Source organism: Pseudopodoces humilis, chromosome 15 (genome assembly GCF_049639895.1).
Source record: "Pseudopodoces humilis isolate 2021_Gansu_Grassland_sample_001 chromosome 15, ASM4963989v1, whole genome shotgun sequence".
Lineage (NCBI taxonomy): Eukaryota > Metazoa > Chordata > Aves > Passeriformes > Paridae > Pseudopodoces > Pseudopodoces humilis.
Window position 1 is genome coordinate 8,995,790 of NC_142214.1, and position 18,542 is coordinate 9,014,331.

At 47.2% G+C, this 18,542-nt stretch overlaps 2 protein-coding genes across 2 annotated transcripts; one reads left to right on the forward strand and one right to left on the reverse strand.

Moving 5' to 3' along the window:
* Positions 1 to 3,319: 3,319 nt before the first annotated feature.
* STEEP1 (STING1 ER exit protein 1) lies at positions 3,320 to 6,932 on the reverse strand. The gene is made up of 7 exons (XM_005526201.3): positions 6,770 to 6,932; positions 6,464 to 6,581; positions 6,287 to 6,328; positions 6,038 to 6,176; positions 5,440 to 5,529; positions 5,224 to 5,316; positions 3,320 to 4,489 (listed from the first exon to the last, which is right to left on the reverse strand). Exons 1-7 carry the CDS (start codon positions 6,891 to 6,893, stop codon positions 4,427 to 4,429), a joined length of 669 nt encoding a protein of 222 aa, XP_005526258.3. The 5' UTR covers positions 6,894 to 6,932; the 3' UTR covers positions 3,320 to 4,426.
* Positions 6,933 to 7,969: 1,037 nt separating this feature from the next.
* On the forward strand, positions 7,970 to 16,938 carry UBE2A (ubiquitin conjugating enzyme E2 A). Its single transcript, XM_005526202.3, has 6 exons — positions 7,970 to 8,251; positions 8,571 to 8,651; positions 8,761 to 8,786; positions 13,898 to 13,987; positions 15,002 to 15,090; positions 15,485 to 16,938. The coding sequence occupies exons 1-6, from the start codon at positions 8,208 to 8,210 to the stop codon at positions 15,611 to 15,613; spliced, it is 459 nt and encodes a 152-aa protein (XP_005526259.1). The 5' UTR covers positions 7,970 to 8,207; the 3' UTR covers positions 15,614 to 16,938.
* The last annotated feature ends 1,604 nt before the right edge of the window (positions 16,939 to 18,542 follow it).

Sequence of the window (18,542 nt, forward strand, 5' to 3'; positions counted from 1 at the left end):
TTTTAGCTCTGGCAGGTGGCAGAGCCCACAGGGTTTTTTTTTCCTGCACTCCACGGTTGGGCAGCACAGGTTGGTAGGCCTTCTGGGGTTTTAACCTCCCCCCTCCTGGCAGCTCCCTGGGAGCAGCTTTATCTGGGGACCAGGCTGGGGGATTCAGCTGCTGCTATTGCCTGCCACAGGAGCACACTGTACAGGAATTAAGGGTTTTGTTCTTATGGAGAAACTGAGGTGAGAAAGGGACTGGAGCCAGCCAGTGACAAGGCAGCAAACTGAGTTCAGTCCCTTCAACTCAGCATTTTGTCCACTGGGTTGTACTGCCCCAAGAATGGCATGGATTGGGTGGATTTTCCTTTTAAGTGTGATTCTCCTGTGGGAAGGGCTGAACATCACACGTCATGATTTCCTCTACAGGAGCAGAGTCCAGAGTGGTGTATCAGCTCCTTTTTTGGTGGGAAGGGATGGGTGAATGCCTGTAATGCTGCTTTTGTCTCAGCCCTTGCCCAGCAGCCATAAATCCCAAGCTTAGGAGGTGTTGACGCAGCACAGCTGCACAGGGGATCGTGTGACGTGCTTGTCAGTGGCTGGGGCAGGTGGCAATTGGTGCGGGATGGTTGGAATGGCTCAGTGTGCACCAGCCTGCCCCAACTGGGCTGTACCTGGCTGTCTGCTGAGTCTTGCAGTAGAGAGCATCCCACCCCAAGGACTTGACTTGTAAAACATCAGCAGAGTGGCAGTTCATCCACTCCTCTGTCCCCTTCAGCAATTGTTGGGTCACTCCAGGCTGTGTCTCTGGGCTTTGGATGGAGCCAGGAGTGCCCCTACCTCTGTGTCCTTGTCCTTGTCAGGCATTGCCCCAGCATCTTGCATGTGCTGCCTGCATGACTGGCAGTGTCTGGTGCAGAGAGGCAGGGGAAGAGGCAGTGCTTTGTCATGCAGGGTAAAATCAGCTGTTCCCAGTGGGGATTGTTCCTGCCACTGCCCAGCCATGCAAGGTGGCCCCATCAGCTGCCCGAAGCACATGCATGGTGGGTTGGGCTGTGGGGACACAGCTAAGCTCACATGCCTGGAGGGACACAGCCCCAGTTCTGTTCACCCTGGAGCTATACCAGGCTGCTGGGGGATAGTGGTTTTGGAAACAATGAGTTCTCAAGACCCCACCAAGACTGGCAGCATCAGGGAGGTTCTGGGAGGTGTCATCCGACCAGTGATTTGCTGGTTGTTGCTTTCTGATCCTGCTGGGATTGACAGGAGTTAGAGCCCTGGCTGCAGGTATGGGGATGAAGTTTTTCTGGCTGACAACCAAAGAGAAATTGGCTGCTTGTGCCTTGAAATCTATCAAAAACCCCAGTATTCTGTGGCTAGCTAGGTTCATAAGGATTCCTCAGCAGGGAGTTACAAGGTTTCCATTCCATCCTTGGAGCCCAGCCCTGGAGCTTTTTAAACAAGCCCATAATTTTATATTTTTTAAATGGCTGAATGTGGCAAAGCCCCATGGGCTTTTTAGGATAGCACTAGCAAAAGCTGAGACTACTACAGCTCCCAAGCTGATCACTTTGTCATACACATTGTCATGTGTATTTATCAATTTGCATTTATCAGTGCAACAGTCTAGAGAGTCAGAGCGAGCCATCTGCCATCAATCAGTAAATAAAATAGCACAAACATGGAGCACAAGAAGAGCTGTACGGCTTGACCAGAAACCTTCCCTCAAGGGGGCAGGAAAGGACAATTCCATGCTGCTCCCCAGGCACAGCTGTAATTAACACAGAGGAGGTTGGATTCACTGTTACCACTTCTCTTGAGTGTTTACAAATTGTGTGGAGGTTTTGTACAGGTTATGGGAAAGCAGGCAGCATTGTTACATCCAGAGCTGTTCTAACCTGGTAAATCAGGCTAGGGTTTTGTGAAGGTGCTTGGAAACTGGACTAAGTCATGAAATACAGTAAGGTAAGTCTGGCCATTTACTTTTGGAACAGACTCCCTCCTTTTATTTTACGTTTTGTGATACCTCTGCATCTGGACAAGTTCTTACATACAATATGGTGCTCACTTAAACAAATCTGTCACTTACCTTTATCTACAGATTTGTGAAAACAAATTTTGACTTTTACAGTAACACAAAATCTGACTTTCCTTTGGTCTGAACTCTGCTAGAGATTGCCCATTTACTACCAGGGTATGGGAAACCCTGCAGGACAGCTGGTTTTATCTATTACAGCAGGACATTTCATCAATTGTTTGAACTTGGTGACCTTGCTTCCTTCCCTTTCTACAGTCAGCTAAAATATTTTAATTCATTTAGATATAGAAATTAAAAACCCAACTTGATTTACACTCTTGTGAACTAGCTCCAATTGAAGTAAGAAATATGTAATAATGTATTGTATCAGATTCTCTGTGTTGGAGTTTTCAGCTATGGACTGCATAACTAGAGTGTATCAAAAGCACCTCAGAAGAAATTAGGTACTCCCCTTTCTGACTGGGTCCATGCACAAGTCTTGAGCCAAACTAGGCAGATTTCCAATGGCAAGAACGACAAACACTGATTGAACATGGACTGGCCTTCTAGAAGCCTGTGCTGTGCTGTCTCAAGGCTCCAGGTGGCAGCTGAAGAAGTTGATGGTAGCTGGTAACAGCTGCTTTGGACTAGTTGTGCTGAACTGGGACACTTACTAGATTTTCTTCGTGCCTCACGAAACTGCAAAGATGGTCCTATCCCTACCTGGCAGCCCCTTCACAGCCCATACTCAACTGAAGCCTTTCATCACTCCCAGTCTTAACCCTGACAGTAAATTGCACCATCCCCAAGTTAGCTTGTTCTGGTGTCACTTAAACCAAAACTACACTTCATCCTTGGACAACTGGAGACTCAGCATCTGCATCCCAGCACCTCTCACGTGGTTCAAAACCTATTTTCAGATGTCGAAGTCTTTTACTCTTGCTTGGGAAAAAATCTGAATTTTTATAGAGAACAACCTGCTGTTACCCCAGGCTTGGATCACTCCCAGAGGAATCCTGAGGCCCTCACCTGGCTGGACTGTGCTACCACAGTGGGAAAGGGGTTTGTGTACCCACGCACATCTCCTGCCCTTCACACCACCTGGCCACAGGCTTCTGGAAACAGGCTTCAGATTAGCAGGTGATGAGCAGGGAACAAGATCAGCACTGCATGAGTTAATGTAAACACCTGCTTACCAGGCTGGCATTAGATTATCACAGGATCTACAGACCCATCTCTGGACTGAGTTCACTCCCTTTTGCTCGTTTTCCCTAGAAAGGATAGATCCTTAGGTAAGCAGATCTGTTGTCCCTGTCAGGATTATAAAGCCAGATGGAAAATCTTTATTGATTATAGGAAGTTTTCCATAATAATTGTGGGAGATAGAAGCATCTTGTTCATTGCTCACATTTTATGATGCATTTACTTGGTAGAGTAAGGAGAGGTATCTTAGTTTAGATCTGTAACATGGTATTTAATCCAACATAGAGCAACAAAGACATGGGTTAGAGAGCACTGTTATTACATCACACAAGAGGCACAAAGTACCCAAACAAGGTATTTTAAAAACTGGTGTGTAATGTTGTCTATTCAAGTCCTCAGTGGTCAGTACACTCAAAATAATTTTTCCTTCACATTTCACAACTCCAAATACCGATACTGTTTTGCCCAATTGGCTAGTTCAGATGTGCAGTTGTATTCTTTAATGACCACTGGCTGTATCAGTAACTTCCAACCATGTATTTGAACTCATTAGTACCAGTTTTTATTTACAGGCTTGTATTTTATATTCTTGTGTCTGTTCTGACAGTGTAATTCTGTACAACTGCAGCCTTGTGATGTTCAGCAGGAGCAGAGACTGCTGTGCTGCAGCCCAGTCTGTGCTGGCTGCCTCTGGCAGGACAGGGTGAGCAGCAGCACCATGCCCAAGCCTTGCATCCCAGTCGTTCTAGACTGTATTAATTAGAGCTCAGGCTGCTGCACCTTTTGGACACATTTAAAATAACAAAATGAACAACAGGCATAGAGCTTACTTTTGTAAGGATTTCTTTGTTGTACAGTTACCCATTGTTCTAATGCATTCAAGGAAATACATTTGAAAATTACAAAATAAAAAGACAGGTATCTAAAGGTGAACCTGGCAAGGCACCCAGCAAAGATATTCTTGAAAGTAAATATTATACTGCAACAGCCTGCTCATAACACTGGGTCTGTAGGGAACTGCAGTTTGAGCAAAGTCTCCAGTGCCACTGGAGTTAAGACTGGTACCCAGAGTATCACTTATACAGAGAGGTTCTCATCCTCCAAGCTCTCTGCAGCACAGTGCAACTCTTGAACAAAGTCTGTTACTTCTGCTTTGTTGACAGAATTGTGATAGCTCTTGGTAGTTTTCTCCTGTCTCCGAATACCCAGCAGATACACAGCATTTCATTTGAACTGGTTATCAATCAGGGTTCCCTTCATCTTGGCTTTCTTGGCTTCCAACTCAGCCTGAATAGGAAAATTAAGGCAGAATTAAATAATGTCTGTGTAATTTTCCCTTCAGTGCTCCAATTAAGTTTGTTCTTCTTGTCTGACCAATGCAAACTTTTCAGTTCCAAAACCAGGAGCAAGAGTATCTGAAGTGACATACAAAACTAGGACCATCTTTAAGATTGTAAAAAACCCAAGACCAGCTGCCCAAAAGACAATTTCATACTTTCTATCCTCAGATGGAAGCTGCACATTTCCTCCCCCTTTCCATCTACTACCCTCCTGTCACAGGAAGTAAGATCAGTTGTGATGTTCTTGGCATTTATTCTTCGTGTGCCCCTTGCAGTAGCAACCAAGCTGCAGATCCTCCACAAGAGTTTTGCTTTGCCCTGATGCCTCATGGCAATGACCTGCTCTGCCAAGCAGGCATGAGAGCACAGGCTGGCAAAGCCATGGCCTGATTTCTCCTGTCCTTGTTCTTTGTCCAGCAGGTCACAGAAAGCCTCCCTGCAAGCACTCTGCTGGCTGCTCTTCAGTTAGCTCTCCAGGCAATGGCATACAATCTTAAGTTCGGGGAACTAGAAGAACATCTCTATAAAACTTGTAAAGGAAATCTCATCCTCACAAAGTTGCAAGTTGCCTGTGACTATACCAGGGCCTCTCTACACTTACAGTCTGATCTGCAACATAGGTTTTGTGTACAAAGCCAACACAGCTCAGGGCTTTGTGTTCAGCACCAAAGAAAAACTCACCAACTCTTGTAGCCTTTTCTTGCTCATGCCTTTGCGTTCCAGCTGTTTCTCAATCACTTTTGCATTCTGTGCATACGAGTCTGCAATCTCTCTCTGAAATATACAGATGTCACTTTGCAACAGCAAACCCCAGAGTAGCATCTCATCCAAACACTGAGACTATTGCTGGCTCTGCCAGCTCAGATGTGGCTGCCACTAAGGGCATCCAAAACTCACCGCTTCAATCTCCTCCTCCTCTTCATCAATTGTGGAGACTGTGACAGAACTGAACTTGCCCATGTCTTTGGTCCGTTTGGTCATCATCACCTGGGTAAAAAACAAGAATATTTTGTTAAACCTTGGCAACATTTGCACCAGTGGGCATTGCTTCCTCCTTCTTTTAAGGCTTCTTATACAAGCCATCAAGATCCCCTGAACTCTGTGGGTGGCAAAGGGGAATTATGCTCAGTGATTTCTGGACTTAGAGGTCATTATCATAAACAAGCTCACTAAAATACAATAGATGAGCCAGACTTTAAGAATCACTGTGCAGACTACCAACCTGACCTACTTATAATGGGAAACTTTCTATTAACTGAGCCTCAACATCAGGCATAGTCTAGATTTTAGAGTTCATTTTGTTCTCCTTTAGTGCTAGGACCTCTGCCAGGGTGCAGTGACCTCTGTCACAGAAAACTTAAGGGAGACATGGATAAGATACCAAATTGAGTTATTGTTCAGAGGTCCTTTTTTTTCTCTCCCCTCTTCCCTCTCCATTAAGTTATTTTATACATAACACCTTTAGAAAAGCAAAGATAACTTTCTTCCCCATCACCTTTTTAGGAGGTTCTTGTTTCTGAGTATATATGTTTGTTTTCCCAAAACCTTGGCCAAATTTGACCACAGCACCGTCAACAATGAACGTCACAGGAGCATTTTTCTGTTGGTGTTGATAAAACAGCAGCAGTCCACACCTGGAAATAGAAATACACATAGCTGAGAGGAAACCCAGATTCTGGATTCCTATGCTTTCCTCATAGAAAGATTTTAAAAGTCATTCAAAATACTAAAAAAAGTCACTCACTTGCCACACTTCTTCCTGAACTGCCGCTCTATGCCTTCGGGTCTGCGGGAGAGAGGCAGCGCTTGAGCAGAGCACACGGACAGAGGGTCTCCGTGCCTGGCTGGCGGCTCCCAGGTGGGCGGGGAGGGCAGCCCCTTCCCCGGGCCTGGGGACGGGGGATGCAGAGGCCAGGCCCACCTGCGCAGGAAGACGCTTTCCTCCTCCTCGGCGTTGCAGAACTTGTGGGCGTGCTTGGCCGCATCCATCACACGGGCGCGGCCCCGCGGCCGCATCGGCAGCTTCTCCAGCTGGCAATCTGCCGAGAGCAGGGCTGGCGGCGGGGCCGGACGAGCACCCGCGCCGGGAGCCCGAAACCCGCACCCTCGCTCTGCACCCCAAACCCAAACCCATATCCCGCATCCTGGACCCGCACCCACACCCCGCCCTGCCTTCCCGGGCCCTCTGCGTCGCCGGGCCGCGGCCTGCCCCCGGCCCCCGGCTCACCGAGCACCAGCACCATCTGCCCGCACAAGCAGTAGTAGACGTGCAGCGGCTTTTCCCCATCGTCGTACTCCTCGCGGTCGCGGGTGTCGGAGCACACGACGGATCGCGACACCACTTTGGGCATGGCGGCGGCGGCGGGCTCGGAGCCGCCTGGCCCGGCCCCCGCGAGCCCGGCCCCGCCCGCCGGGGCGGCTCCACGGCACTCGGGGGGAACGCGGCCAGGCGGCTCCCGGAGCTCCTGGGCCTCTCTCTAAAGGCCTTCACTGGAAAAGGCTCTTCTTGACAAGCACCCAGAGCTCACACGGTTCTTACTGCACAGGCTCGTACAGCGGGAAAGGTCCGGAACGGCAGGTTTGCAGTCCGGGCGTTCGCTCTGAGGCTGTGATAGCAGTGTTAACTTTCTTTCACTGGGTTTTCTTCCGTGTCTTTCTTCAGCCGCCTTCCCACACAGCTGGATTATATGGAATTACAAGTGAGGATAAGCTCGAGAAATAGAGCCCAGCCAACCTGCTTTACACGACAGCAGAGAGATTCTTAGTTTCCAAAAGCTGTTAAAGAAACGTAGAAAATAGCTTATTTTTCCCTTGGAGAACACTCTCTGGAGAAGCAGAAAATGCAGTGTAGCACGTTGTGCTGGTTTGGGCAGCGATGGACTTAATTTTCTTCACAGCAGCTGGTGTGGGGCTGAGGTTTGGATTTATGCTGGAAATAGTGCCAGAGATGTTTTTGTTACTGCTGAGCAGGGTTTATCCTGAGCCACGGCCTTCTCTGCTCCTCACCCCACCCCAGCAGCGAGAGGCTGGGGGTGCACAAGGAGCTGGGAGGGGACACAGCCAGGACAGCTGACCCCAAGTGACCCGAGGGATATCCCAGACCATATGGCCTCATGCTCAGCCATATATCTGAGGGAGAAGGAGGGAAAGGGGGGCATTCAGAGTGATGCTGTTGTCTTCCCAAGGTGGTGGAACCCTGCCTACCCTGGGGAAGTGGGGAATGAGCTCCTTGTTTCGGTTCGTTCGTGCACCTGCCCTTTGCTCTCCCTGCTGAACTGTTTTGATCCCAACCCGCAGCGCCGCCGCCGCGCCACCCCCTCCGTGACGCCACTGCTCACGTCGCACCCCCGCCCTCCGCCGCCGTTGGTACTGCCCTCCAGGCACCGCCCCCCGCCGTGGTGGTAGAGGCTGGGCCGGGGGCTTAGCCACATCCGGCTCCGCCCCCCTCTCCCCGCGCCGTTGGTACATCCCGGGACCGTCCGGCTGCCGGCGCAGGAGTCGGTGCAGCCCAGGCTCCCCCCCCTCCCCCGCGCCTGCCGTAGTGGTAGAGGCCGCGATCGCTCCTGTCCGTCAGCGCCGCCGCCGCCTCAGTCGGAGCACGAACCTCAGCCGCGCCCGGCGCTCCCTTCGGCAGTGTATGCCTGAGCTATAACCTTCAGCCTGCCATGTCCACTCCGGCCCGTAGGCGCCTCATGCGGGACTTCAAGAGGTACCGAGGCCGCAGGCCGAGGGTAAAGGGGCGGGCGGGCGGGAGGAGGACGAAGGGCCGAGCGCTACCGGGGGAGGAGGGGGTAGCACAACATGGCGGCGGGGCAAGGCGCGCTCCGCTGATTGCGTAGCGCGGGCGGCGCTGCCTGTCGCGGGTTACGCCATTTGCGCAGGTGGCCGCTGGCGGTCCGGGTTACGCTGTTTGCGTGGCGCGGCCGCTGGCGGGCCGGGTTACGCCGTTTGCGCAGCAGTGTCCCGAGTTACGCCGTTTGCGCAGCGCGGGAGGCGCGGGCCGCGCTCACCGTCCCTGTGCCCCGCAGGCTGCAGGAGGATCCCCCGGCCGGGGTGAGCGGGGCCCCCTCTGAGAACAACATCATGGTGTGGAACGCCGTCATCTTCGGGTGAGTCGGCGGGGAAGGGGGCGGCGGGCCGCGGGGGCCGCTCAGCCGCCGGGGGGCTGCAGCCGGGCCGCCAGCGGGGTAACGCTGTGCTTTACTTTCCCTTCTCCAGGCCCGAGGGGACCCCTTTCGAGGACGGTGAGTGCGGCGTGCGGGGCTGGTGTTTGGTTTTCTCGGGTTAAACTGCTGCGGTTTGACACGGCCTTGGTGTCACTGCCGTAGACTGTAACAGGTGTGGGGTTGAGGATGGGGGCGGGGGGGGGCGTGGGTGCATGTTCACCTGACCACACACGTGTGTGCCTGACTTAGATAAATATTATTTTTCTAATCCTATTCTCAGAAAGTGTTGTAGATTTAGATTGCTGTGTTGACTTACAGAAGCATAGAAATTAGCTTGTACAGTCTTCCTTGTAATTGCTGTGTCTGTTATAAGTAACTTTAAGGATCTCTACAAACTTTTCTCTTGAGCTCTGGGTCATGTTTTTTGGGACATTCATGTTTGGGTAGCCATCAATAACTTGGTATAGAACTGTTGTCTTTTGTTTGAGTTCTTTTTTTTTCTGATGCTGGAAATGTTTTGTGAGCAAGTTCCAACATGAGTCAGCTGAAGTAGGAAATGTGCTGAATGTTTGAGGAAGTTCAGAAGAGTGCCTTTTTCTTGTCATTTATTTTGTTCTGCTACAATTGGTATCACTCAGGGCTTAAGATTGAAAAGACTTTTTGAGTTTAAAAGCTGACTAAATAGGTCTTGGTGACATACATGTTGTTTCCATCTGGTCTTACTGACTTCGATATGTTTACTGATATTGTATAAGTACTTAAGCATCTTGTGAAAACCTGTTAGACATGAAATACTGTCTAACTGAAATCAGTGATGCATTTTTTTTAAGATATTTTCAGTGCAGGCTATAATTAATCTTAGATCTCCATGACTCATGACAAAAGCACAGGAAAAATTCCTTAACTCTTATGTTGTTCTTGGCTAACTCCCTTGTCTTTGTTTATCCTTGGAGGTATCTACCTGTGGATGTGCCTCTAAATTGCAGATTGTATTTCTCTGTGAAGGTTTTGAAGACTAAATATTTCAGGCCTAAGAAAACTCTGAAGACTAACTTTTTTTTTAATGTCTTTCATTAGTTAAGAAATTTGCTGGAGTAACTGCTTCAGCAGTCTAATGTTTAGAACTTGGACTTGAAACAATGCATAATAGAACAGCTAGACCAAATGTATTTTGCTGTCTCATCTGGTAACCCTTAAAGAAGGGCCCACTTAAACTTCTGTGGGGGTTGCTAGAGCTGCTTAGGCTCTTGGAGCACTGCTGCTAATAGAGTGATTCACTGTTTGGAGCAGAAAGCTGTCTATTTGCAGTGTGCTAAAATGCAGGTTCTTGCCATGCTCAGGCTCTTCCAGCTCAGCATGTGGTTAACAGATGCTATAAGGTTTTTTTTTCCATATATTTCCATTTAGTTGCAGAAGGTTGAGGACTGCTTTTGAGGGCCCTGACATATTGATTTCCTCTGTGCTTTCTGAGGCAGAATTGAGTCTTTATTTTGGGTACTGAAGACATGTTGCACTCACAGCAGTTTGAGATTCAGGCAGATGTTTGAGGCTTCTGCTGCTGTCTTCCTTCTTTGGTTGATGTCATAATGTAATCTCAGGGGGTGCTGGATTGCTGTTTTCTTAGCAAAGTCTGTGTTTTCACACTTTGTGCTCAGGAAAACAGATGTGTCTTGTGTTGCAGAATATCTGCTTATCTCCTCTCCTCTGGATGTATCTTACCTGACTAGATAACAAAGCACTAAGTGGTGCCTGAAGATAGGGCTTGTTGGTGCCTCAGCTGTGCTTTCCCATTCTGGGAGTGGAGTAGCACAGTTCAGATAATGGTAGTGCAGTCCAGATGCAGTTCAGCTTCATGTTGGCAAGAGTAAGGAAATTTTAATTTAACAGCATGTTAGTTTGGACTTGTTTTACAACTGCATGGGGCCTTGAGACTTAAAGGTACACTGAAACTCTATAATCTTTCTCATGAAGCCTTTGCAGGTTAGTGTTCTTTTTCATTTTTAGGCTCTTTCACTCCATGGTGGTACTGTAAAATTTCAGATAGCTTAGTTCTTGTAAAAGTATCCTGTGAAATTTGGGGGGGGGTTTCGGGGGGGGGGGTGTTATTCTAGAGATATAATAATGCCGGCATCATGAGAGTTACTGTTCTTTATCCTTGTTCTGATGAGGCCCTTCTCTGCTTGAAGTTTCTGAGATGTTGTAGTTTGTCTGGGCTGCAAACCTGAAGTGGAAACACATTTGTTTACTTGCTGTACAGCATTCTGCAGCTGATATCCCTCCTTCTCCACCCCCAGACTTTGGAGGGTGTTCTCACAACTTTGTGCACGGGCTGGCTCAGCTTAGGAGCAACCACTAATTTAGATCAGCAGCACAACTTCCATCTTCTGGTTTAAGAGGATTCGATTGCAGGTGTCTGCAGTAGGACCCTGAGGATATATATCCTGCTCATCACCATTTTTCTAAGAATCTTTATGTGTGTGGTATCTAAAGTGGTAATGCTGGCACAGCCATGGAAATCCAGGCTGTCCCAGTTCTTTAGACCTGTTTCTCTAAAACTGGGTGATGATACTGTGGTTAGTGTAGGATTCCTGACTCAGGAATTCAGCTTTTATAGGATCCTGCCTTGCTGTGATTGTGCAGGAGGCTTGAACAGAGAACACAAGGCATTTGTCTTCTGTGTGGTTTATGCCTTGCTTATGGAATATGGATCCTGTATCCTTGTGCAGGAGTGAAAGAGCTCGTCCCTGTTTTTTGGGCAGTGGAATGGAGGGTTTGCTCTTGGGGGCTGCAGTGAAGGGGCCCTGCAGGGAGATGGGCTCTGCTCTCTGGAGTTGCTGGGGCGGGTGTACAGGCCATGCAGAAGCCTCTTGGCTGTGTCAGGGTCTCAAATTCTGAGGTGGAAGTGATCAACAAGGTAAGTACAGGGCAAAAAGGAGAATGTTCTCCTAAGATTAGCGGTGATCCCAATATCAATAATGATAGTAAATATGATAATTTATGTTTTAAAAATGTCTGCCTAGGGTAAGTTGTGAGAAATACCAGTTGAAAGCATTAAAATTGGTGACAGAAGGGACTGGACACTGAAGGCCTCATCCCCAGCAGTGTGTTGTGATACCTGTTGTGGGCTTTGTGTGAGTAACCCTTGGACTTCGGTGCGTCAAATCTCTGGAGGCCCTTTAATAAAGCTCAATAGTGAGGGTTTGCGTACTGTGGAGCATTTCCAAAGAGCCATTGCTGCTCTGGTCCCTGACATGGAAATCTGAGTAGGTAGATACTCCAGCTGGATATTGCTCCAGATGAGCCCCTTGCTCAGATTTTTGTTAAAAGAAGCGCTGCCCTGTCTCTGGTGGGACAATAGTTTCCCTTTCTTTCAGTAGTTTTAAATAGATTCTAAGACCGAACTGCACCTGTTACTGTCAAACCTGTGTGATGGTTTGTGTTTGGTTTTCAGTCCACTGCTTGCTTAGTCACTCCTTCCTCAGGAGGAGGCTACTGAGAACCCAAACTGGGGCAAAGAGAGCTGAGAATATCTAGAGTCAAATCTCTAAGCATTTGGTTCTAAGGGGCTGATTTTTGCAGCTGGTAGAAGTTGTTAATAACTTTGCAGTCCTGGGTTTCAAGCTGATCTCAGACCTGGCTGTGTGCCTCTGGACTAAGCTGGAGTAAACTTGAAAACCCAACCCCACTGCAGACTTCCAGTAATTTGAACAATCCTAACTCTACTGTTCTGGCTCATTTGTTTCACAGTGAGATAGTATAGTGTTGGCTCTCTGCTGTTACATTGTTAGGCTGCTCATAAAAAAACAAAACATGCATCAACTTATTTTTAGGGTGTTGAGACTTCCCACTGCTGCAGAGAAAGTGCTAAAGCATCTGTGCTGTGTCTTCATTTGCTAACTGGAACGTCAAAGCAATGACCTTCATTTCTTGCAACTCAGTGTTATAGTTTATCTCCTTATAAAGAAAGGAGTCCCTGGGAAATGTTGTAGGTCCTCATTGATTTCAAAGAAAAAGGAAAATCAAAAATCTGTTCTCAGGCTTACCAGTTGTTGGCACATGTTTGCAAGCCAAACAAAGGAATAACTTCATTATATTAGTACTGGAAAACTCCTTACAGTTGGAAGCAAGGGCACTGAGCATGGAGGGGACGGGGGGAACCTGACTCATCACTGATACATAAAGATGCCCTTTCAAAAAAGGCAATATGCCCCATCAGCAGCTTGTTCCAGCTGCTGTTGTTACTGTCAGGTGCAGTCCCTCTGCAGGAGAGCTGTACATTTATATGAAGGTGCTTCAGATATTTCTCTCTGGGCCTACCCAGGAACATCCTAAGCTGCCTACGGGGCTGGTTGCTCTTGGTGGTAGTGTGGTTGGGAGGAGCTCGCATGGTCTGCAGTGGAGTAGGCAGAGTTCCTTAGTTACCAAGCTGAATCAGGAGTAATCCTTAATCCCCTGAACCCGTATGTGCAGCTTAGTTGACAGACTTCTTATTCTCAGATTGTCATAGCCTGAGGAGGAGGGCTAAAATAACTTACGTTGGTGCAGGCTGTTAAAATGGTTGGATTGAGACTCAACTACGGTTTTCTGTTTCTGCTTAATCAGTCTTTCTTTAAGGATGTCCCATTAGTGTGAAGTAAATGGTTAGGTTAGTGTTTTAAAGTGTCAGATTTGGATGCTGCATTCGATACTACTTTTCTGCAAGTCCTGATTACCTGCAGTTGAGAAACATGACTTTTTTTTTTCTTTTTTTTTTTTTAATTTAGAGGAAATAAATGACAAGGTCCTTGCCATGACAGCATATTCCATAGATAGGACTCACCAAGTGACGTTGTGTTACACAGATGGTTCTACACCCACTGCTGTTGTGTGTACAGTGTAGTGGGATTAGGCTCTCTGGAAGAAAACCACAAGGGTAGATTTATTTCCCTACATAAACCTTCTGACTGGTTTTGGCAATAAAAGTAAGTCACAGGAATTAGTCTTGCACCAGTACTGTCTGTGACTTCAGCATTAATGATTAACTCTGTGAGAGTAAAGGAATTGCTGTGGGATTGCAGAGTCTGTGTTCCATATCCAACAAGCCTGTGTGAGCACAATAGTGTCAGTGTGTATTGTGGGGGCTGCTACTTAAGCATCTCTTGTGTAAATTCATGATGAATAAAGGTAGCTTATCTCTTTTTCAACTCCAGGAACTTTCAAACTTACAATAGAATTCACAGAAGAATACCCAAATAAGCCACCTACTGTCAGATTTGTCTCTAAAATGTTTCATCCAAATGGTAAGTACTTACATGGTGCTTGGGTTTACTTTTGCTGTTTTGTTGGAGGTTTGGTGGGGGGGGGAAGTAAGAGCTGGGTTTGTTTTTGTTATAGCTTGCTGTATAAAAGATCTACTTATTATAAAAGTTTCCACTATCTAATAAGGCAGAAAATTGCAGTGTGATTGTGTAGTTTTGGTAAGGATGGATATGTGAGTAGTGCTCAGGCTTGAAAAGAAAGGGGCAATAAAAGGAGCCTCTTACCTTTCAGGTGTTACAGCACAGTACTGATGAGACACTCAACTGCCTGTTGAGCCTTACAGAAGAATGTTTTGTACTTAAATAGCAGTGCTTTGGACTTCTGTCTGTATGTATTGTAGACATAGCATAGTGACACCGGTGAATGCAGCTGTCTTCTATCACTTTTCTTCACCAAAATGCCTGTAAGAATGATATACCGTGAAATACAGTGTTAGGGTCCAGCTATAGCCAGTGACAATAAGCTTGTTTCATTAATCCCCTTCCTTGGTAACTAAAGGCTGGAGAGGTATTCCTTGCCTCCAAATATATAGTAGCTTTGTGCAGAAATACCAGAAACTTTCCAACATGGCAAGTGTGGGTACAGTGCAGGGAGGGAAGGTTCTCCTGTAGCTGCTGTGCAAGTAAGGTGACTGGACTCTGTTTCATGGGGAAACCTTGAGTGTGAACAACTCTTTATGGGTGTTCTCTGGTTCACTTCTGGGTAGCTAATTTTTTTCTTTTTTGCCTTAAAATCTGTTAATTTTCCACGGCAGTAGTTGCAATGACACAGAAGTTTGTGAGAGAATAAGCAGGGGTTGAGTTTAAATACTTCAGGCTTCTGTTGGTGAGGAGATTACTGCTTCCTGCCTACAGGCCTGTTTGCAGGATTTCAGCCTGTCAGACACTATGGACTGTTGCAGTGTCTGTACACAGGTTTTCAGGATCAGGCAATACTGGGGAGAAAAGCCAGTAGCTGTACAAGTTGTGGTTTAAGCTTATTTTTTTCCTTTCCAGTCTATGCAGATGGTAGTATATGTCTGGATATCCTTCAGAATCGCTGGAGCCCCACTTATGATGTCTCCTCCATCTTAACATCCATACAGGTAAAAGAACTGCACAAAGAGACAGAATGGCATTAGGATGCTTTGACAAAAATAGCTCGGGAAACTTTTTGTCCCCTCTCCTAAGAGCCAGTATAGCAGCTATACCTTGATATTGGCAAAGTGTGAATCCTTCCCAGGTGTAAACTGGCCAGGCAGTGACACAGGTGGTCACTGCAGGGCCCCACCAGCGATGCAGTGCTTGGCTGTCACAGCAAGTCACCTGCACTGTGCAGGGGTGATGCTGGTGGCCAAAGCCTCTAAAGCATTCCAGCTGCAGGGATGCAGTGTGCTGCACCTGCACTAACACCTCTGCTCTGACTAGTATGGATCATTTAGAAAATGTGTTGGAAAGCTGTACTTGGCAGTGCCTAAGGATCTTTTTCTCTTTGCACAGTCCTTATTGGATGAGCCAAATCCGAACAGTCCAGCAAACAGCCAGGCAGCTCAGCTATACCAAGAGAATAAGCGGGAATATGAAAAACGGGTTTCTGCAATAGTAGAACAGAGCTGGCGTGACTGTTGACCCAGGATGATGCAAATGAACACTGTTGATGAGGAAAATAAACAAAGTGTCCGAGTCATCCTTTTCCTCCTAGCATTTACTTTGCAAGCAAAATAGCTGTTGTGCTGTTGCCACCCTCCCTTGCTGAAGCTACTTCTCCTTGGACATCAGAACGCACCCACTTTGAAGTCAAACGTTCTGTACTTGGGTTACTTGCAAAAGAGTTACTGATGCTGAATTCATTTTCTGTGGTCCCTCTCCAGTCTTAGGGCAGTATTGTGCATTTCTGTAGTGTACACTAAGCTTTTAATTGTAATTGTGTTATACACAGTGATGCTTATGTGTAGCTTGATAAAAGGGATGTTTATATACATACACATTTTTTAACTGATATTAACTAAAGTGCTGATGTGTCCAGGCTGGTCACTTACCTCTACAATCGGTTTAGACCCCACTGCATTTGTAATTACTGGGTGAAGAAATCATCTTTTGTTTCCCTTTTGTGTTGGTTTATCAACTCCTTTACTCATGTTAAAAAAAAAAATCAACTCTTCAATCGATTCCAATTCAAAAATGTAGTAAGACCCTGGAATGCTTGTTACTTCTGCACTTCACATGCAAGATTTATGTACAGATCTACATAAATCACTATGGCTGTGGTACTTGGATCTTTGCTGAGGGTGAGAAACAAGCCCTTTTTTTTTTTTTTTTAATTACTATTTTAAAGGACATGCCTACAGAAACTGTCAGTAGGTTTCTATAGTCTTGTCACCAAGGCATTACTGGACAAAACCAGGTAGAGCTGTGGTACTCAGCAAAAGGCCTTCCACATTAAGGAAGAGGTAAAACCTGACCTGTTCCAGCGATGGAATTACTCTCCTTCAGTGTCTCTCCTGCCCCTTATCTTTAGCTGAGAAAGATAAGTTGTTTGGGATCTAACTTTGTCTTGTGGAAAGTTTGAATTAAGTCCATGGTAGGCACTCGGGTCTCTGCAGTTTCTGCTCTTAGTAGATGACCGTGTGGTTTGTGTGAGCTACTGCTGCATGCTTGAGTTCGTTCCCTTCAGTTTTATGAAAGTATTTTTTCAATTCTGAAAAAAAACATTTGTAAGTCCAGTCACTTTTTTTGTAAGGCAAGTTTGTACCTTTGGATACAGAACCTTAAGCAGCAGTGTGGGATGGAACCTGCAATTGTGTTGTCCACTGTTCCAGTGTCTTTTGTGTGCACATTGGTCTGTTAGTTGAAAAGTATAACTTTGCACAAGTAACCCATGTAAGAAACTGTACATTTTTCAAAAGTTGTAAATAAAGTGTAACCTTAGTGCTTATTGTATAAATAGGCAAGAAGCGTATAACTGTGCTTATTTAACTGGGCTGGCAGCAGTTGGGTGTGGGGTGAAGCTCCAGCACTGTGCAGTACTTCCTGCTGTGGGCAGCCCCGGAGGGAGAGGCGTGCCCGGGGTAGTGCAGGGGCGGGGCAGTGGAGGAGAGACAAGGCTGGGGACCCGAGTCAGCCACAGCAGCTTCTTGGGCTTGGTTGCTACAGGAATTGCATTTATGTTCCTCCTGTCTTAGCAGGTGCAGAACAGCATTGATGATGAGTGGCAGATAACAGAAGCTGGTTATTTTATATTACGTTATAAGTGGCTGGGCTCTTTCAAAACGTTTACTGCAGATTTGTACCTGCAATGACAACAGCTTGTACCCCAAACAGCCTCGTGCTTTACGTGGAGCAGTTGTACTGCCTGCTGCAGGCACAACCCTTTCTGAAGGGGCCAAGTCCCTCTAAGGCCACAGCGGCCCTTGTAGCAGTCCCACCATTCTTGTGTTTGTTTCATCAGTTAAAAAAACCCCAAAACAACAGAGTGAACTCTTAAGGCAGGCAGAACTGATCAGCACAGGGGTACCAAGGAAAATCAATCCCACCTTCAACCTTGCTCAGGCAAGGCTTTTATCGACAGACTGCAGCATATCCCCCATGGTGCCTCTCCCGAAGGCTGAGGCTCTGCAGCCCCCTGGGGTCAGCGGCGCTGCCGTTCTCTGCTCCCGCATAAGGCCCTGGCAGCCAAACCCAGAGCCCCCCTCTGGGTCCTGCCCAGACACCGTGCGTGGCACAGGGGTCACAGCCCTGACCCAGGACAGGAAAGGCAACGTCCTGCACTGACCAGCTGCCCCTGCTGAGCTACAGGGACTACAGCTAGGCCACACCTCTCCCAAAAGAGGCATTTTTCATCCTGAATACCAGTGCTGGTCTTACTGCCTTCATTGGCATCACCAAGCTCTAACAACCTGCTGCATACCCAGGTTAGGGAGGAGGAGCTTTCACTTCTTTCCCTAGAAAGTACCAGGCTTCTTCCACTCCTACAGAACCATCTGCTAAAGCCCAGTGTTCTTGAGAGCAGAATTCATACACAGGGAGAAGAAATAATGCACAAAAAGCAATCCCCAAAAAAAAAGGAAAACACTTTCAGAATTAACTGTCGTATTTTCACAGCAGCAGCAAGTTGTTACTCAGCAGGCCAAGCAAGCAGCTGTGCTGCAGCCAGGCACAGAGGAGAGGACTCTCTACTGCCTGAGTCTCACCTGCCAGGGCAGTCTCTTCCTCATCACCCTGCAGGGATGAAAATCCCTCTAACTGCTCAGCACCAGGACATTCTGAGGTTAGGCATCCTCACCTCAGCTCTGAGAGCATTTAAAAACAAAGCAGAACGGGAGGTGAGAGAAAAGGTAGAGGAGGGTGTAATGATTTGGGGAGGCAAATAAAAGCAACGGAAAACTGAAGGTGATGGCTGAGACAGGGTAACAGGAGACCAGACAAAAACATTGCATTCTGGCTTAGCAGTACAGAAGTATCTGCAGGCCCCACTGCTGACACAACAACCAGCATCTCTAGGCCTGCCTCACTCCTGGCTCTTCCAAGGTCAATTGCTATCCTTCAAGCTTCCCAAGCA

Excerpts from the sequence above, each read along its gene's own strand:
- STEEP1 (XM_005526201.3), bottom strand. The coding sequence starts at position 6,893 with ATGCCCAAAGTGGTGTCGCGATCCGTCGTGTGCTCCGACACCCGCGAC. Across the intron at positions 6,177-6,286 it reads TTCAGGAAGAAGTGTGGCAA|GTGTGGACTGCTGCTGTTTT; the intron begins GTGAGTGACTTT and ends TTCTATTTCCAG. Across the intron at positions 5,317-5,439 it reads AGGAGGAGGAGATTGAAGCG|AGAGAGATTGCAGACTCGTA; the intron begins GTGAGTTTTGGA and ends TGTATATTTCAG.
- UBE2A (XM_005526202.3), top strand. The coding sequence starts at position 8,208 with ATGTCCACTCCGGCCCGTAGGCGCCTCATGCGGGACTTCAAGAG. Across the intron at positions 8,652-8,760 it reads TGGAACGCCGTCATCTTCGG|GCCCGAGGGGACCCCTTTCG; the intron begins GTGAGTCGGCGG and ends TCCCTTCTCCAG. Across the intron at positions 8,787-13,897 it reads GGGGACCCCTTTCGAGGACG|GAACTTTCAAACTTACAATA; the intron begins GTGAGTGCGGCG and ends TTTCAACTCCAG.